The sequence below is a fragment of the Falco peregrinus genome, chromosome 1, assembly GCF_023634155.1.
Source record: "Falco peregrinus isolate bFalPer1 chromosome 1, bFalPer1.pri, whole genome shotgun sequence".
In the NCBI taxonomy this organism is placed as follows: domain Eukaryota; kingdom Metazoa; phylum Chordata; class Aves; order Falconiformes; family Falconidae; genus Falco; species Falco peregrinus.
This window is the reverse complement of record NC_073721.1, coordinates 71,138,746-71,156,666: the sequence shown is the minus strand read 5'-3', so window position 1 is coordinate 71,156,666 and position 17,921 is coordinate 71,138,746. Positions and strand designations below refer to the sequence as shown.

General features: G+C 36.9%; 1 protein-coding gene across 2 annotated transcripts in view; it reads left to right on the top strand.

Annotated features, from left to right (window-relative positions):
- The window catches only part of SCFD1 (sec1 family domain containing 1), a 54,880-nt gene that overhangs the window by 21,890 nt on the left and 15,069 nt on the right, over positions 1-17,921 (top strand). Inside the window, exons 13-19 of one of the 2 annotated variants that reach the window (XM_055793863.1) lie at positions 347-420; positions 2,724-2,805; positions 10,076-10,172; positions 13,962-14,032; positions 14,958-15,037; positions 15,605-15,667; positions 16,704-16,779. In XM_055793863.1, coding sequence (XP_055649838.1) covers positions 347-420; positions 2,724-2,805; positions 10,076-10,172; positions 13,962-14,032; positions 14,958-15,037; positions 15,605-15,667; positions 16,704-16,779 — 543 coding nt within the window. The remainder of the gene's footprint in view (positions 1-346; positions 421-2,723; positions 2,806-10,075; positions 10,173-13,961; positions 14,033-14,957; positions 15,038-15,604; positions 15,668-16,703; positions 16,780-17,921) is intronic. The other variant, XM_055793864.1, reaches the window with a different exon arrangement.

Here is a 17,921-nt window from a genome sequence, read left to right as displayed (position 1 = left end):
TCACCTGTATCTGCTTTATGTAAAGTGTAATAGGACTTGTGGAGATGCTTAGCCCACTCTGTCACCCCTCCAGAAAAAAAAAATTATCAGCTCATGCTGTATTTTAGGCATAGTACAATCTTAAAAGTAGAACTAGAAGTACCATATTTCATGAGAAGGTTCAGTTTCTTGCATTTATTGGTGTTACATTTATATAACTCCCATCTTAACTGTAAAACACAATCCAGACATTAATACCGTTCTGAGAAAATAGGTCCTAAATGTGCTGACTGTATTTGCATGTGAGATCTTCATATTTATTATGACTATTGTTATTCCTCTTTCCAAACCCTTCCTCAAAACCCAGGGTATAGAAGGGGAGGATGAAGGAGCAATAAGTATGCTTTCTGATAATACAGCTAAGCTAACTTCAGCTGTCAGGTAAGGAATCAATAATGCATTATTGTTTAACTGGGAACCATTTCTAATTCTTTCTGTCATTTCACTTTTAATATTGTTTGAAATAAATAACTTTAAAAGTAGGCTACTTAGTTCAATAATAGAGTGTAAATGTTTTATAAATAATTCTGGTAAAATGCAATGCAATGTCCTAGACAAATACTTAACAGATGTGACTTCCACAGCATGTGTATGAGCCCTGTACACACGGCTTTGGAGTGTTTTCTCAGCAAATCTGAATAAGTGCATCATAGATTTGCTTACGCTTTTTCACCAGAAAAAAACAACTGCCTACTTCTGCATTCCTTTGTTAAAAAGATTGCTAGTGAAATCCACTTCTTGAAGGACCTGTTGCTTTGCACAGTGTGTAATTAATTACATTTTGATTAACGTATTTACTGTAACATCTGTTGGCAAGATTATTGTCATTAAGAACTCTCCTGCTTTTGGAGACTTAGCCGCCACGGATGACACGGGAAGTCTGAGATCTAGACTTGTTCCTCATTGTAAATCTGTTTTTCATTCCACCGATGCCTTGGAGAAGGGAGATGTTCAATTCGCTGCCTTTCGCTAAGACCCCAGTCGGAAGAAGGAACAAAAATTATTCTGAGGATAAATGGGGTGATAGGCACAGTGTCCTGTGAAATCCAGCATGTGCCTGCATTAGTTAGCTGTCTCTTTGTGAGTTTCAAACATTTTGTATGCTATGCCCTGGTTAGAATTTTATTGGAGTTACAAAGGATTTGGGGTGGATCAGACCATTTCAAAAAAGTGAGCAGGTGTTTCCAAGCTCCATCTTATAAGGTTTTAAAGTTTTGTACTTCTCAGGATGCTGGTTTTCAGGTCAAGGCAGCAAGGTATGAAAGTGAAAAGGATCAAAAGCTTTAAAGTGATAGCAAGAAAAAAAAATCATATAAGTAAAGATTCTGAAGTTTTACTATTCCATTAACGTCTATGTAAGTTTTCTGTAATCTGGCATTATCAAGGAAAATTTTATTGCCCTTCAGAAAATAATGTAACACGGTAAACACTCCTATTGCCATGTTTCAGTTCTAATCCTTATGATTATGCCGAGAAGACCAAATACCATTGAGAACCTCCATTCAGGCATGTTTCTGTTGGAAAAATTAAAGTGTGCTTTGCTGTTTTGTTGTCTGTCATCTGAAGGGTATCTTCTTCCTGCTAGCAGATGATAAAACAACAAAACAGCAAAGCCTAGCTTAGGTCTTGGGCTTTACAATTTCTAGAAAACTTTGGAATATGTATTAGTAATTAAAAAAGAGACTTGAATGTAGGGGATATCCTGTCTTTTTTTCCTTCTTTTTATTAAATGCAGCCCTTTACAAAGGCAGAACTAATCACCTTGCAGCTGTAAGGTCATTAATGGCCAATCACCGTATGTAACATTGATTTTATAATTGCTTAAAGGAGGAAAGAAAGTGTGGTTACTTTAATTTGATGGTTCTTCAGGACATGCCGTCAGTGTCATCAAGTGCCTTCTCATCCGCTTATTATTAAACTAAGACACTTGCCTGTCTGGGTGCTTTTGGATGTGAAGGTGTATAGATCCTGAGCAGTCTTTTATACATGTGATGCCCAGGTGCGATGAGTGAAAATCACTGCTGATCAGTAGATCACAACGCCTTAAGTAACAATTTTTCGACAAAGTAAAATTAACCATTCAGTTTGCCATTGAACAAAATTTCTTTTGTCACGAAGCCTGCATAGCCATGTTCTGTGCAGAAGCGCCTGTGACAAATTCCAGCATGTGCAGAAGTTGTGTGTAATTGACAAATATTATTATTATTTAATATAATTTCTTAATTATTTGAAATTAATTGATATTACTTGACAGATACTAGTATTTGACAGATATTGACACTTTTATATGTATCAAAGATTAACTAAATGTTGAGTATATAAGCCGTAATTCTAGTAGATTATTTGTTCAGGTAAGCAGGGCATATACCTGTTGTTGATCATAAGGTTTCAATAGGAATATTAAATTACCCACATTATCTGGCTTTTGCTAGGCAAGGTAAAAACCTGGTTTTATTACATGTGGATAATGTCCTTCTGTTCTGAGAATCATTACATCTATACTTCATGATTTTTAGTTCCAGTCCTACTGTGTTCTGTAATTTTTTTATTTTAATAATCTTTAAAGGTCCCTTCCAACCCCAACTGTTCTATGATTCTATACATTTTTTTGTACCGACTGTACACAATACAGAATTCAACTAACAGTGCAACTCAGCAGGTTAGTTTGTATTTAATCTCTTCAGCTCTCTTCCAGAACTTCTGGAAAAGAAGAGGCTCATTGATCTTCATACAAATGTTGCAACAGCCGTTCTGGAGCACATAAAGGTATGAGTGCTCTCCAGCTTCAATTTTCTGTTAGGAGTGCTCCTTACTTGGAGAAATACATTTGAGCAGGTGAAGTAAGATGAGAAAGTGAGCCTTCTCAGTTGTGCTGCCTTTTACAGAAACCACTATATAACGTTACTTAGGGTGGGAAGGAATGAATTTTGAATACCTCTGCATGGAAAGTGAAGTAAACAGAGCAGTTTTTTTCTTCTCAGAATTTAATAGTATACCCTCTTTTTTTTTTTTTTTTTAAGAAATGATGGCCACAACCTTTATTGTGGGTTGAAGTCTTTCTAAAATAAGTTTATGATTGAAGTGTTTCATTTACAAATGTGTCATAGCAAGTTATGACTTAAGTCTAAGAAATTTTCTGTTCTGTATGTGTTTATCAGAAGGGTACTGTGTACTGTTCACCAATAAAAATAATACCCAGAGGTGTGGCGATAATGATGCAAGTTACTAAACTGGTCTTTCCAGCAGGGTCTGTGTTAGATGTCTTGTGCATCATTTAAGCACTTCAGAAGGATGTTTGTCATCTTTTCTGTTTAAGTCTGCTGCTCTTGTATCAAGAGAACTTGCAGATGGTTTCAGTATCAAGTAAAGACCATGGTTACGACTAGAATAACTTGGAAGATGGATCTGTTTTCACAGTATGAGAACAGAAATTATAGATGAGGCTTTCAGAAACACTGAACTTCTGTTTTTGAAAGTGATTCAATCACCAAGTCTCACTGCAAATCAGTAGTTAGAAATTTTACCCTGTGCTATTTATAGCTTATTTAAGGTGAAGTGTTTTGAAGCTAACTTTAACATTTGTAAAGTGCTTAAGATCTGTCCTCAGTTATTACTGCTACTGAATGTTTTTAAACTAAGTACTATAAATGGACAAAGGATTAATTCTGATTTTTAATGATTATATTAATTTCAAATATTAATAAAATTGGGGAAGAAATGTAAACATGTTTCTGTGTTTGGCTTATGACTGTAGAGGCTAGTTTATGTGCTTTTGCAGTATTAGGCACGCCAGTTTTCATACCTGGCAATTTAAAAGCAGTATGTTAATACTGTTGGAAAAAAATAGAAGTTGACAATGTTGATACTGTGTTTGATACCTTGTCTGTAAATTCACTTTTCTAAGAAAAGTACTGAGATGGTAAGTAATGGCAGGCCTACACCAGTAGTATTTTATGTATTGATTGTTGGACAGAAGTCAGGTTTCAGAGGAAGATTTGGAATCGCAGTAACATCAGTTTTGATCACCAGTGTCCTTTTGGACGTGAACAGGAGTCAGATGCTTGGTCATTGTCCACTGGGTGACAGTGACACACTTTTCTGTTACCTGGAGGTGGAAGGAATTCCCTTAGGGTCCCCCAGCTGTAGCACTCTGCTAGCCCTTAGGCTCTCTCCTCCGACAGGGAGCCTGCTATTAAGGGAGTTCCCACCATGTGGGGATCTTGTTTCTCCATGAATGGTTCTTAATTCTGGTATTGCGGAGTGCTCCGGCTCCTTACCTTCTTATGGTGTAGCTGTCAGAGAAGGCTGTGAGACAGGTGGACATATGGTTTCTTCAATATGTCGATGATACGTGCATCTCTACCATCTCTTCGTTTTGAAGGCAGCGCTTCCTTCATCTCCAGATAGCTGGGAAACTACCTTAAACTCAAACTAATGGAGAAGCACATGGGGTTTTTTCTGTTGGAATTTAGCCACTCTACAGCCTTTTCACTGGATGAATGTTAAGTTTCTTCTGACTGCTTTGTCCTGTCCATATTCTCCCCTCTTTTCGCTCTCCAGTGGTACAAGAAGTATCTTTCTGTCTTGAGCTGTGGAATTTTAACATGCAGGATGACATACTACCCAGTGGATCCCTCCAGTACTCTCAAAAAGGGCAGTATCTCAGCCAGTACTTTTAAAAGAAATTCTCATGGCACCTTGAGGCCGTGGTTAATAGGTTTTGTATACAGTTAAATAATTAAAGCAGAATAGGATAAGAGAATTTTTCTGGCAAGCGCTCAGGTCATGATGAGCTAGTGAGACACCATGCTCCTCTTCAGGTTACTATATTTTCACTTTTAAAATAATCTGGAAGCACATTCATATTTTAAAAGACTGTTTGCGTTATCAATTATGGGGTTTTTACTACATTAAGTATTTGAGCATTTTTCTTCACTACATATAGGAGAATCAGCACAAAGAATGCTACAAGACCTGCTTTAGATATACTAAGAATATAATTTTTCTTGTGGTCTTCTTTTAGTGTTCAGTTTACAGCTGCTTTCCACATTCACTTGGATCATTTTCTAAGACGCAGCAACAGGAAACCAGAAATTAATCAAATACTTTGTGGTCCTGGCAGTTTTCTGGCATATCTAGGTGTTTAGCAAAATAATGGAAAGAATGCATCGCTTTTTTCATAAGCTGAACCATCAAGAATTTATTGTCAGTGCTTAAATAAATGCATCCTTGTGTTGCATTGATGTTTTTTTCTCTGAAGAAGCTGGTGACTGAAGGACTGTATCGAGCAGATAACAGATTTAGGAGTAGATTTATGGGTATCTTTCTAGCTGCTTTAGTGTTAAGTAATGCTTATTATCTTTGCATGTTATTCTAATATGAATACTAGGATTACTAGTATGTTAAATCTTGTCACATGAAAAAGTGTACATGTACACTTTCCTAAAATTATTAGTTGCAGAGGGGGTAGTTTAGATAACCTCTCGCTAAAATTCTATGCATGTGAATTTAAGTGGCAGGGTTTCATGTGAATTATCTGTCTTAGATTACTTACACTTGTTTGGTTTAAGTCAGGGGTCCTCAAACTACGGCCCGTGGGCTAGAAACAGCCCCCCAGGGTCCTCAATCCGGCCCCCGGTATTTACAGACACACACATCCCCCCCACCGGGGGCTGGGGGGGGAAACCAAGCAGCCGCAGATGGCTGCCTGCCACTGCATCCACGCGCCGGCCCCCTGGTTAAAAGGTTTGAGGACCTCTGGTTTAAGTCTTGGGGGTTTTATTTCTGCATAATTTTTTTATCATGTATCTCCAATTTTGCTTGATCTCAAGGCCTGATGCTTTGAATGACCCCGTTATTGGGTTAGCCAGTAGCCTTTCAAACGATCAAATCATATTTTGTAAAGGAATGCCATTATTTCAACTACTCTGTTTTAAATGAGGTCACATTTTTGTCTGGTATGCGTTTGTGAAATACATATGTCACAGTGGTCCAGGCTGTTTTTCTGTAGTTCAGAACTGATAGAGTAACTTTGCAGTAAACGGGCTTTTTCTGAGATCAGTTAGTGACCTTTCCACAGCATCGTTCTGTGCAGTGCACTCGAAGGGAACCGGCTGCAGCTGCCACTTTCACCCTTCTCCCAGAGTTTCTCTTCCTCTTTCGTAGGAGCACAGTATAATTGCCTGACCAACCTCGCTCATTCTGGGGGCTGTTATTTCTGGTTGCTCTCCGTCAGAGAGATTACAGAGAGATTCCTCTCATTAATTTCTTAGAAAATGTCTCTTCTTTCTGTATGTTCTCTTTCTCTCTCTAAAAGTAAGAACGATTGTACTTAAAGAGGGTAGGAGAGCCTCCCACAAGGCCTTACAAAAATGGCCCTGTAAGAGATTTCATTTGGTCTTGCTTTCACTTCTCTGCTTAAAAAAGAAGGAATTTTCTGTTCTTTTTGGAGTACAGCGCTTAGGGAGAGAGTCCCATGCACTTATCTATAAAATAAATTTTGGCTTATGAACAGGCTGTTTCTAAAGGTGCTAAGTTGAAAGCTTTCACAAATATTTAACAAAACAAAAAAAAGAAAAAGACAAAAAAAAAGAAAAGATAAAGCAACCTCAAGTGTAGCACTTTGACTGCAACACTGATCCTGTCCCTGATTTGGCAGCCAGAAAGGTCTCCTGAATGAGGTTGGTGTGAAACAAGATGTCAGGAGACATCAGAAATCAAGAGCAGGAGGCAGAAAAGGAGTAACTGTAAATGTAAATGCATCTTCATTTTATTATTGGTTTTTTATTATTTTTCTTCACCTTGCTTGCCAGTTTGGCACCCATAAGAACCTCTTCTTTGCTGTTTTTTTTTTGTTTTTTTTTTTTTTATTGAACCTACAGGACTCTTTAGCTCCTGTTCCCAGCTTTTCCTCTTGGCATGTCTGTGAGTTTGCCATTGAGTGAGCAAAATAGCACTTACATTAAAGGGGACATCTGCTTCTTATCAGCACTTCTTAGACAAGTTGGCTCTTCGGGAAGTAACTGTCTCATTGATGTGGCATATCTGGGAAATCTGTCAAAAGGTAACTAGTAGTGTTTAAGGCTATTCAGTAATCCATATTAAATTTGTTTAGGTGTCCTTCTAATCCCTAGCAAACCAGCATAACAAAAATACTGCCCTAATTAGCATCTTCCCTAGTAACCTCTCTTAGTTATCTAGTGAAGGAGCATCTGAATAGACTCACCACATTGATCCATCTCTTTAGTTAGTGCTTTTGTTGCATCAAAAAAAAGTCTCAATAATTTTATATTGCTGCTATATTGCTGCTTAGCTCTGATGTCTCTATTGCGGATAGAAATAAAGGACCTGAAGTTTTAGGATTTTCAGTTTGGGGTTTTTTGTGTTCCCCCAAAGAGTGCTAAGCTCACATTTCAAAAGTAATTGTGCAAAATTTTTCAAGAGAGTGGGTGTGCATGTACCATTAATGTTATAGCAAACACGCAGCCAGTGAGTTTTCTTTGCTGCGGTTATTCTGCTTTGTTTGACAGTCTTAGTCAAACAGTCACAAAGTTGCACAAGGTTGAGAAGAATTTAGTTTGTGCTCCAAGTAAGTTGACATACAAATAAAAGTCTCTCATGTTTGAATTACATAATTTTATTTAAAAGTTGGTCTGTAAACAAATATAGTGAATTAGTGATTTTTTTTTGTATGTTTTACATTTTTACATGCCATCTGAATAAATTTGTCTTAAGTAGATCACCAGCTAAGATAATAAGGGCATTGCCAAATTCAACAGTAGTATATTTATCTTAATAAGATTGTTTCCACATTTCAAGACAATTCTTTGTTTGGTGGATGCCTTTTGTCTGGGAAAAGTTTTTTAAACTTCAAAACATTGAATTTAGCTCCATGGAAGGAGATACAAATGCAGTTAAAACACGGAAAGCAAGTGAATGTATTGGAAGGACTAGAAAAACTGTAGTCACTTCTTTGCAATTATTTTGTTTTTCTAGATTTAAGGAAACTGTAACGCAAATAGTCTCTAAGATGCTGTGGAATTGAAGTCACAGAATGTATCTTGACATGCCAGATACCAAATTGCATCTGAAGGACTTGGAAAAAGGCTGGTAGTTCAGTTCTATGCAGACTTCATTAACCACTGATAATCACTTTAACTTTGGCTAAATACAGGATTAATCCAAGGTTTTACGGTAGCATAATTACCAAAATTTGTCTGTGGCTACTCTTTTAACATGAGTTCAAGGTAAATACAGCTTGAAAGACACTCTAGCTCTTTTTTTTGTTGTTTTTTTTGTCACTTCATTCACTTTATATGTAGTTATTGTCACTATGACAAAAAACAGAAGACATTCTTCTGCGCCTAAAAGTAGTGAATGGTCATTCTTTGAGCACTCTTCATGGTAATTTACTTTATAAGCTGTAATTACAAGCTTCCACAAAGGCTGTAAATTAAATTGCTGGTCTGCAAGTGACAGCTCTTCTCAATGAGTTTAGTAGATGATGAATGAGAAATATAACTGGTTTGTAGCTATCTGCATCATAAGCTGATTGGCAAAGGCTTTCAGAATTAAAATATTCTTGTGACTTACCCCTTATTTTGTATTCTCATCTCCAGCTCTTTTTTGATTAACTTAAAATAGTCAAAAGGTGAAATGTACTTAGGCTAGAGAAATGCCTCCCCCACCTCTTTTTTTCTTCCTTTTTTGGGGGGAGGTGGTGAAATAACTTTTTTTAAATTCCATTTCCTTATTTGTGATTTTAAGAATAATTTTAGTAGAATTCAAAAAGATGTGAAAACCATACTTCTAAAGTGTTTATGTTGCTGTCATTACAACAACCACTGCAGTGGGTGAGAAGGTGCTATAGCAGTTTTGCCTGTCTTGGCATTATCAGGCAAAATTTCCTTAATCTCTTAACCAAAGAAAAGCACCCGTGACTCTTGCCTCACTCTGGCAACATCATTTCAGTCTCCCAGTGGGCATGGTGTGGAGCTGTAACACTTCCAAGGCAATGAGATGGTGATCCACTCTGCCGGTCTCTTTGAGCCAATACATAGCTGAATGTGTCTGAACACCAGGGTGTAGTTAGTTACCAGACATCAAGGTTTTGTAAGCTGTGTACTTGTAACATTGTTGTGATGCTATATTGTAATCTTCAAACACAAATAATGCTCTGTGATGTAACGGGAATTTTTAAAATAAGTTTTGGAATGCATTTTTCTGTCTGCAGATGGTAAGTTCATCATATGGTGGTTGAGCAGTGCAAAGCTTGGCTGTTTGTGCACTTGTATGGCAGTGCAGTCATTAGTGGCCTGGCCATGTGGTATCTTCCATAAAGCTTTTTCCTCATTAATTTTGTGCCATTGCTGTGCCATCCTCCCTAAAAAAAGGATTTTCAACAACTTGATCTACATGTGTCATTGTATAATGAGAGACTTCTTTTCCAGAGTTAGCAAGATAATCTAATTATGAAGTCCTCCATCTTTACTGTGAATGAATTATTGCAAGCCTTTGATCTGAGGTAGTTACTTCGGTACCAGACCAAGCTGGCAGTTGCCACCTTTTCTCTGGGATGATGCCTTAAGATATTTAGGGATTTCCCACATTTATTTGCATTGAGTAATTCCTTGTTGACTGAGGCTTGAGGCTCAGCTTAAATTTGACATAATATTCACTTGACCATTATTTTTTCCTATAACAGCATAACACTGAGTACGATGGCATGTAGTTTTCAGCTGTGGCAAAACCATAGTTGAAAACAGAGCTCCTCTTGCAGTTTAATATTTGCATGTCAGACAACCCTTGCTTAACTTGTGTTTTCACTTTTAGTACGAGAATTGCATAAGTGCCAATTTTCTGAGAGTTAATGAAAACATATTATAATGCAAGCATTAGTTATTTTTACCGATTTTATTTTAAAATAAAGCTTTACAAGCAATCTTGATAACTAAAACTATATACACCTTTCTAAAGAGGAAATAAATATTCTTTCACAGTGTTAAGATGTTAACGCTAACACTTACTCTTTTAACAGAGTCGAAAGCTGGATGTGTATTTTGAATATGAGGAAAAAATAATGAGCAAATCCACTCTGGATAAATCTCTTCTGGACATGATTTCTGACCCAGATGGTAAGTACTGTAAATCTGAACTTAGTATGAAATTTGTTAAGGTGTACAATAAACCTGTACCTGTTGGGACTTCAGGATTGATGAAGAGCTTATGTGCAACCTGTGCAAGACTTGCAAAGAAAATGACTTTGAATTGATTTTTAGTAGCAGTCTAGAGAGCTTGGTACGTCAGTTGGGTAACAGCCAAAATATTGGCAACTTCTGCAGCCCCACTAAAATCCTTTCCTAACTCCTTGTTTCTGAAGGTCAAAGGATTTTAACTTTTGTGCTTCTCCAGTATTAGTACAGCATGGAGTCGTGTGGTCTGAACAGTACTGATTCTTTAAAATCCTGCTGCATGTTTTACAGCACATACGTACCTCACAAACAGAACGAGAAAGGGCATTTTGTAGAATTTGGTTAGATCAAAGTGTTTTACTGTAGGTAGCTTTTGCCTGTGTGAGGAAAAAGATGGATGGGAGGAGGTGAAGGGAAACAAGACATAAATTGGCCGGTCCACTGAGACTCACCTGAAGTTTTGCGTGCGTTAACCCAGCTGTGGCATGTCTGTTTTCATTGTCTGAGAGCAATGCCTCCCAGCTTCTGTTTCACACATGGTTCACACATAACAAAGCTTTATACACTGGGTGATACTCAAGATGTGCTATTAGCAGGAGTCACTAGGTCTGTCTGTAAAAGGTTGAGACTAGAACGGGTTCTGAACTTTTCATAGTATCATAACATCAACTCTTGTTTCAACCTCTCACAACCCGAAGTGTGTCACAACCCTCTGACCAATTTCAGTATGTTCTCATACCAGTTGGCTAGAACAAAATAACCTGCAGAGCAACACTGTAAAACTTAATGGCCTGTCTGTATATTGGCAAGTACATTGGCAAACCTTGAGTGTTTAGAGACCCAGGGTTCCTGCTCTTTTTCCAGTATGTTCTTTAAGAAAATGTTTCCTTACTGCATGTTTAATGTGTAGTCTTGTAGCTACATACTGGGCGTAATGTCTGCTTGGAGTTTGTGTAATGATTCATATTTATAGAAAGAGTATATATAAATCTGCTGACTTTTAAAAAAAATCTTTGATTAGTGTCTGTGGTATAGAATCAAAAGGCAGTAGAGGAAATAGTACACAGCTGGTAGAAATCTGAACTAAACTTTTACTGATCTTATATTGGATCAAGTCTAGAAACACTTTCAGAAAATCAGTCGTGCATCAGTCTGTATTTCGGTACAGACATTAATTGTTAATATGAAGCTAATAAGAATATGTGTAATCTCTGCTTTTCTTAAGCATCAGTACAAACTAGTCCTTTTCCATGTTCAGAATTAACTGTTCCTGTACTATTTCAGCTTTTATGTTTGCATGAACTTAGATATGGAAACAGAAATTATTATGCTTGCTAGTATTTCCTACTGGATCAGTTACTTACATGAATCCACATTTTCTATGCTTTTTTGGATTGCAGTATAAAGCAAATTGTTTTCCAAGGCTGTTGTATCATAGCAACTTTTCTATTAGCGAAGTTCCTGGGTGTCATGCAAGAGAACAATTAAATTTCCAAGCTAGAGTTTTCCTTCTTAAGCCAAGTATTCAGGTGTTCCTAGTAGCACATTAGCATTTCATATGCATTGCCTAGGTTTAACGTAAGTTTATATAATAAAAGTATTTTAGTTAAATCACAGCAAATATTTCTGGGCATGCTGTCTTGTAAAACTGGCCAGCTTCCTGTGTGATTCACTGAGAAATACCAGCAGAAGACATTTTGAAGAAATAATGCGTCAAGTTGTGCAATGTTTTCAGTGTTGAACTACTTGTTTGCATTGTCTCTGGGGATACTTGTGCTGTGGACAATGATATCTGCAGAACTTTTCATAAAAGCACTTACGCTTGACCAGTTAACAGCTTCAGGTTTCAGCCTCCCATTTCTTGCTAGGTTGTACCGCTCGGGGCTGTTAGCTGCCTCCCAGTTCAGCGGATAGTATCGTGTCCTGGAGTAGCAATAAAACAGGAGTCTCTGGTTTTGCTTTGCTCTAGTGGTTAATCAGTAGCCCTAAAGGCTGTCTGCTGGCTTTTGAGTGGAAAATGAAATTGTCCTGTTCTAGGTTTACCAAGTTAAATTTTCTTCAGAACATTTAGCACCCCCCCTCTCCACGCAGTCACAGACCATAGCCTAGAAAAAATAGCGAACATTTTACAGGCAGCTGACCTGGGTCTCACAACCATTTATCATGGCTACGATTTACATCAGTAGTACATCAAGAGCAAAGTACTTTTGCCAAACAAGGTGGTTTTCCTAATATTTAGTGAAGTGTACACAGTACAATTGCAGACACTTTTTAAAAAATTTGTTATCTTTTATTAAGACAAAATATCACTTACACTCATGTGTAAGCAAGACCATTTACACTACTGTGAGCACACACCTCGCAGGAGTTGTGTAGACATGGTAAATGGGCCCAGCAAGGAAAATGGTGGAAGAGCGCAACCGTATTCCAGTTGAAACTGAAACTTAGTGGTCAGCAAAGCAGGAAAACAAACTATGAACTGGCATGCTGGAAACCGAGTTTCCAAGTCGGTTACAGAAACCAAAATCAGTTACTGTACACTTAGAATGTTTAAGTGCTTTTTTTATTCAAGTGAACTCCAAGTGGATGTCTACCTTGAAAGCTGGCTTTTGGTTTAGGTAATTCAAAGTGTCTTCTGTTCTTGATCTTCTAGCTTACTGGTATTTGGTAAAAGTTAATAAAACTTACTTCCCAGAAAAAAATATACCGAGTCATGAATGTTCATTATGACAGAGTTTACTTTTTAACTTCTGCCAAACTAAATACATGCTCACATATAAACACAAGTTGCAGATTAGATGAGACAATCCCCTGCTGACATGATCCACATTCCATAGTGGGAAAAAACCCAAACCAAAAAAAAACCAGAAAAAATCTTTTTTGTTACCCACAGGTACAAGAAAACGTCTTTTTTTATAAAACATTGTTCTATATCTAAAGCTTCTAAAATGAAGTATCGGATTACAAATTTGAAGTGTGTGTTTTGAGAAGTACTTCTGAAATCTTAATTTGAAATTACGGTCTTACTAATAGTGATTCTCCTCTAGAAAAACGTAGATGGTGGTGAAAATCTGCTGTAGGAGCTTGTAGTCTGAGTAACACAGGAAGGACCACATCAAAATTCACCCCTGCCTGATCAAAGTGCTGATTGCCATTGATAATGCTTCCCAGGGGTTTGTAGCAGTGTTTTTCTCCAACAAGTGGTGTGACAGAAGGTGATTCAGGAGGTAAACTCCTTCCTGAAGGCAGTTTGGAAGTTCAGGATTTTTTCCTGACCAAAAGTTCATGTAAGTGTTTTTGCAGCCCTCGAGTGTTTCAGTACAGTCAACCACAGAGCTGCATAAACAAATTGTAGAGCTAAAGAATAATGTTTTGTGGCTTTTATGATTCTTCTATAGTCTCCTCTTTCATGGATTTGCTCCCTGCTAATGCTTGCAGTCCCTGCATAAAATAAGACATAATGCCACTATGTAACTTACTTAGTATGTTATTCAAAAATAATATTCACTACAAGCAAAAGGGGAAGTGTAAGTAAACTTTCAGAAAAAGTGAGCCAGTCTAATCCAACTTTTAATAAAATTGCTATACACTGAACAAGGCTATGGTTGTAGATAACAACTATTATCATGAGAGGTCTGAATGTACATATATATATTGTTACTGAGGAACAAGTAACATAGCAGCATAGTTACAATTGTACTTTCTTGATTTTTTTTTTTTCCCCCACTTCAGCGGGAACTCCAGAAGACAAAATGCGATTATTTCTTATCTACTACATAAGCTCAGCTCAGGTACCTTCAGAGGTATGTATGTCCTTTACAGCTTCCAACACCAAATTCTGCCACACAGGATTTTTCTGTGTTGTTTCAACTCTAAATAGGTATATCCACTTGTCTTTGAAGCGAAGTATGAAATGCCCAGGAAATACTAAAACTTCGAATAAATTTTGTAATATTATCAGGGAATCTGCTTACAAAGCTTTAGCCACCATTTCAAAGGATATGAATGACCAGTGAGAAGGAAGACTGTATTTTGAAATACTTAGTTCGGAGTTACTGCAAGACACGTCTTGGCATGCTTTCTATTACTCTGCTCCGCTGCTCAACAGAAGTAGATAAAACAAAATGTTAATATATGACTCTTTTCATTCTGCTCTTCTATATTCAAGAATAATTGGGTCAGTTGAATAGCAGATGAATAAAGGAGAAATGTTTCTTGTGCCAGTATCTGAATAATTTGGGAAACAATATCTTAATATTTCTTTTGAATTTCTGATGATTAATTTCAAGGAAGATTTTTATTATACTGTATAACTATTATGCAGTATAAAAAATATGTTGGGTTAAGCAAAGAGAAAGTATTCTTACAAATGTATATTAATTCCTCTTCATTTTTATTATTTGCTGTTGTGACGTTTTACAGAAAACAGTGTTCTGTTAGGTTTTTTTAAAAGATGCTGGTATAAAAGACTGTTCCCATATCTGAAAGTGTACAGGATTTAATTCCACAAATACTGTTAAGTTTACTGAGAGCTGCTCATAGCAAATTGCATTTCAAGTATGAAATGGTAGGAGATTGGATTAAGGCTTATAATTACTTTTTAACTTTGGTTAATGTTACAGCTTTACACTGCTTATTTAATAGTTAGGTAAGGATATCTTGTCTTTCCAAATAAAGAGAGTTAAGAGTAGTTTCGACCTTTTGCAATTATCCATTTCATAATTTCAGATTGATTTGGAGCAGTATAAAAAAGCATTGATGGATGCAGGTTGCAATCTTGCTCCTTTGAGCTACATAAAACAATGGAAGTAAGTAATTTCTTTTTTTTCCTGCATGAGGCTGTAACTGGGTGATTTTATAGAACTCAGCATTGTTATCAAAGAATTGTGTGTTATTTGTCATACATAGTAAATACTCCTTAAACCTTCATTCTGACATAATTTTTTGCTGCCATTGTTATGATAAGTGCAAATCTGATTTTAAAGCTGAACTCCAGAAATGCCAGAACACTGTTGAACATGACCCATAGTAGTGTAATGATCTGACAGAAACAACTTACTGAACTGAATGAAAAAAGCTGTGCTCGTTAAGAATCCACACTCTTTTGGTTCATACCAAAGGGCCATGCTGCCTATCAGTTATTCTAGTTTTACATGGTATCAAAATAAAGTCTTTGTCTTTTAAGTATAAAACCTAATTTCTTTCAGTTCCTCAACTACTGTATTTCTAGACAAGAGGGATGCATGTAATAAATAGGTACTTCCTGAAAGCGTTTGAGAAGTAGAAGTTTTTTCGCTTTCAGATGACCAGGGCGAACATTCTGCAGCGGTATGCGCCTTGAGATAAGCGGTTGATTTCTGTCCCTGCTTTCACAGGGCTTTCACCAAGATGGCAGCGGCTCCAGCCAGCTATGGAAGCACTACACCTAAACCTTTGGGGTATGCTTTTGATTAATTTGCTGTAAGGCTGTGGGTTCTTTCAGCTGATTTTAGCAGTACTGAATGTGTGTTTAGTGCTATACAAGGCCCAGAATAAACCATTCCCCCGTTTGTAAAAGTTGTACGTTACAGACAATTACAAGCACTTGTCTCCCCTTAACAGTGCATAGGACTTACACACAGGAGAATAAAAGGGTCTGTGACTAAAACCACCAAGTAACTTAATAAAGTGATATCTGCACCTGCACATTAAATGTGCTCTCGTAGGAGAAGAATTTGGCAGCAGGAGATGGATCCATGACAGCCATCGTTTTGAGCCTTATTTAGTCAATGGCAGAAGATAAGTACGTTCCTGTGTATTTACAGCTGGTTCTCTCCGGGGCTTGGAGACACTCAGGGATTGAAGAACACGCTGCTTTTTCATTAGGATGCTCTGGACTGATTGTCGTGTCTTGCTTGTTGAAAGGTGTAGTTATTTATTTCAAGACATGAAAAGAAAAGATAACGACTGTGCTAAGGGTGCTCAGATCCCATAAGGATATGTCACTTGGGGATTTCCATGCTTGAGAGGATTTGAATCCTCATTGCCAACTTTACTTTCAGGAATGCACCGTCACTGTCATAAGCAAACTGTGGCGCAGTATGGTTAGAGAGAACTCCAGTGCTGTCTCACATGGAAAAATTACCGTTTGGTTGCTTGGAGACACTGAGCATCTCTGTTAACTCTGGTGATTAGGACACCCACTTGAAAGGAGCACTCAAACTGTTGCATTACTGAAGTGGTAAAATAAACTGTTCAACGGCTTAAAGACTAGAACTCAAGACTCCTATTGATAGGTGAGGATCCAACTGCTAGCTTACAGGTGTATTGCCATACACTCGACTGCCCTGTGGTTTGAAGAATATATTTCATGACAAATGGAATGACTTGGTACTTAAGTTCCATTGACTTTAGTGGGAATTGGGACGTCAGCATAAAGCTTAAGAATGCGTATTTAAAAAGGTGGTCTCACATCATCTCTGTTTTGGTTTTCAGCCTGTTTTCACGTGTTATGAATACAGGATCACAGTTTGTAATGGAAGGAGTGAAGAACTTGGTACTGAAGCAACAAGTAAGTTTAAAAACGAATTAAAAAAAATCTTATCATATGAGCATTGTGAACATTTAGAAAAACAACTTTCAATACCTCTATTGTATTAATAAAATCAGGTTTACAGTAAAAGAACGAACAGCCTCTGCTGGTGGATAGATCTACCACTTTGTAGCTTCCGGTTTTTAGACAAGTAGAAAATAATGTTCAAATTGTCTTTGAATACCTCCATTTGTAAGGGATTAGATTCTAGTATGTGCAATTAAGAATGATTGCAGTATTATAAAAAGAACAGCTGTGGAATACTCAAAATAGACTAGACTTTCATAAATAAAAAAAACCCCTCCATGTCTTTACTTAGAACAGCATGTATTAAATATGTATTCCAGAGTGACTGAAAAGCTGAAAGTGTTCGTTTTCTGTTCAGTTCCAGTTCAAGCATTTCTAGTTTTCCCATGTAAGTAATGTACAACAACCATAATCTTGAAATGTACTTGAAAAATCACAATATGTTTATAACAACATGGCCACTTTCAAATATTTACTTAACTTCAGAAAATGTTTCCGAGTATAACTTGGATGCAAATGTCAATGTACACCCTGCAAAAGAAAACAAACGACAAAAAAAAGACACTGATTGTATAACTCGTAGCTGAAATTTTGAATTGTGGTTCCCAGAAAACTACTTCCCTGTAGAGGACACATTATTTTCTTCAATATGCACTTTCATTAGATGGCAATAAACATTTACAGTTAACAGTCTTAATTCTGTAATATTTTGACATCCAGATTTCTAAGAAAAAGACCATTTGTCATACTGTAATTCGTAGTGGAAGAATCAGAATTTAAGTTAGAAATACAGCGTATCAGAACTAAACAAAATGAAATGTTACATCTAATGAAAGGTATGGCTTTTTGACTTCGTTAATCTTATAGTAGCCATTGTTTGTTTAGTCATCCTGTTATACACGTAATTTACGCATGAAAACTATCAGCTATCATGTACAAATTTTAAAAAAATGGTGTCTGTGGCATTTGTAGGGTAGTCAACAAAAATAATTCTGCAGGAATTTCACTATAACTACATACAGTAAGTTGGATCACAGTTACAAGTCAGTGGTGTGTCACGAAATACGGTTGAGGAAATATATATGCGGCTTGAT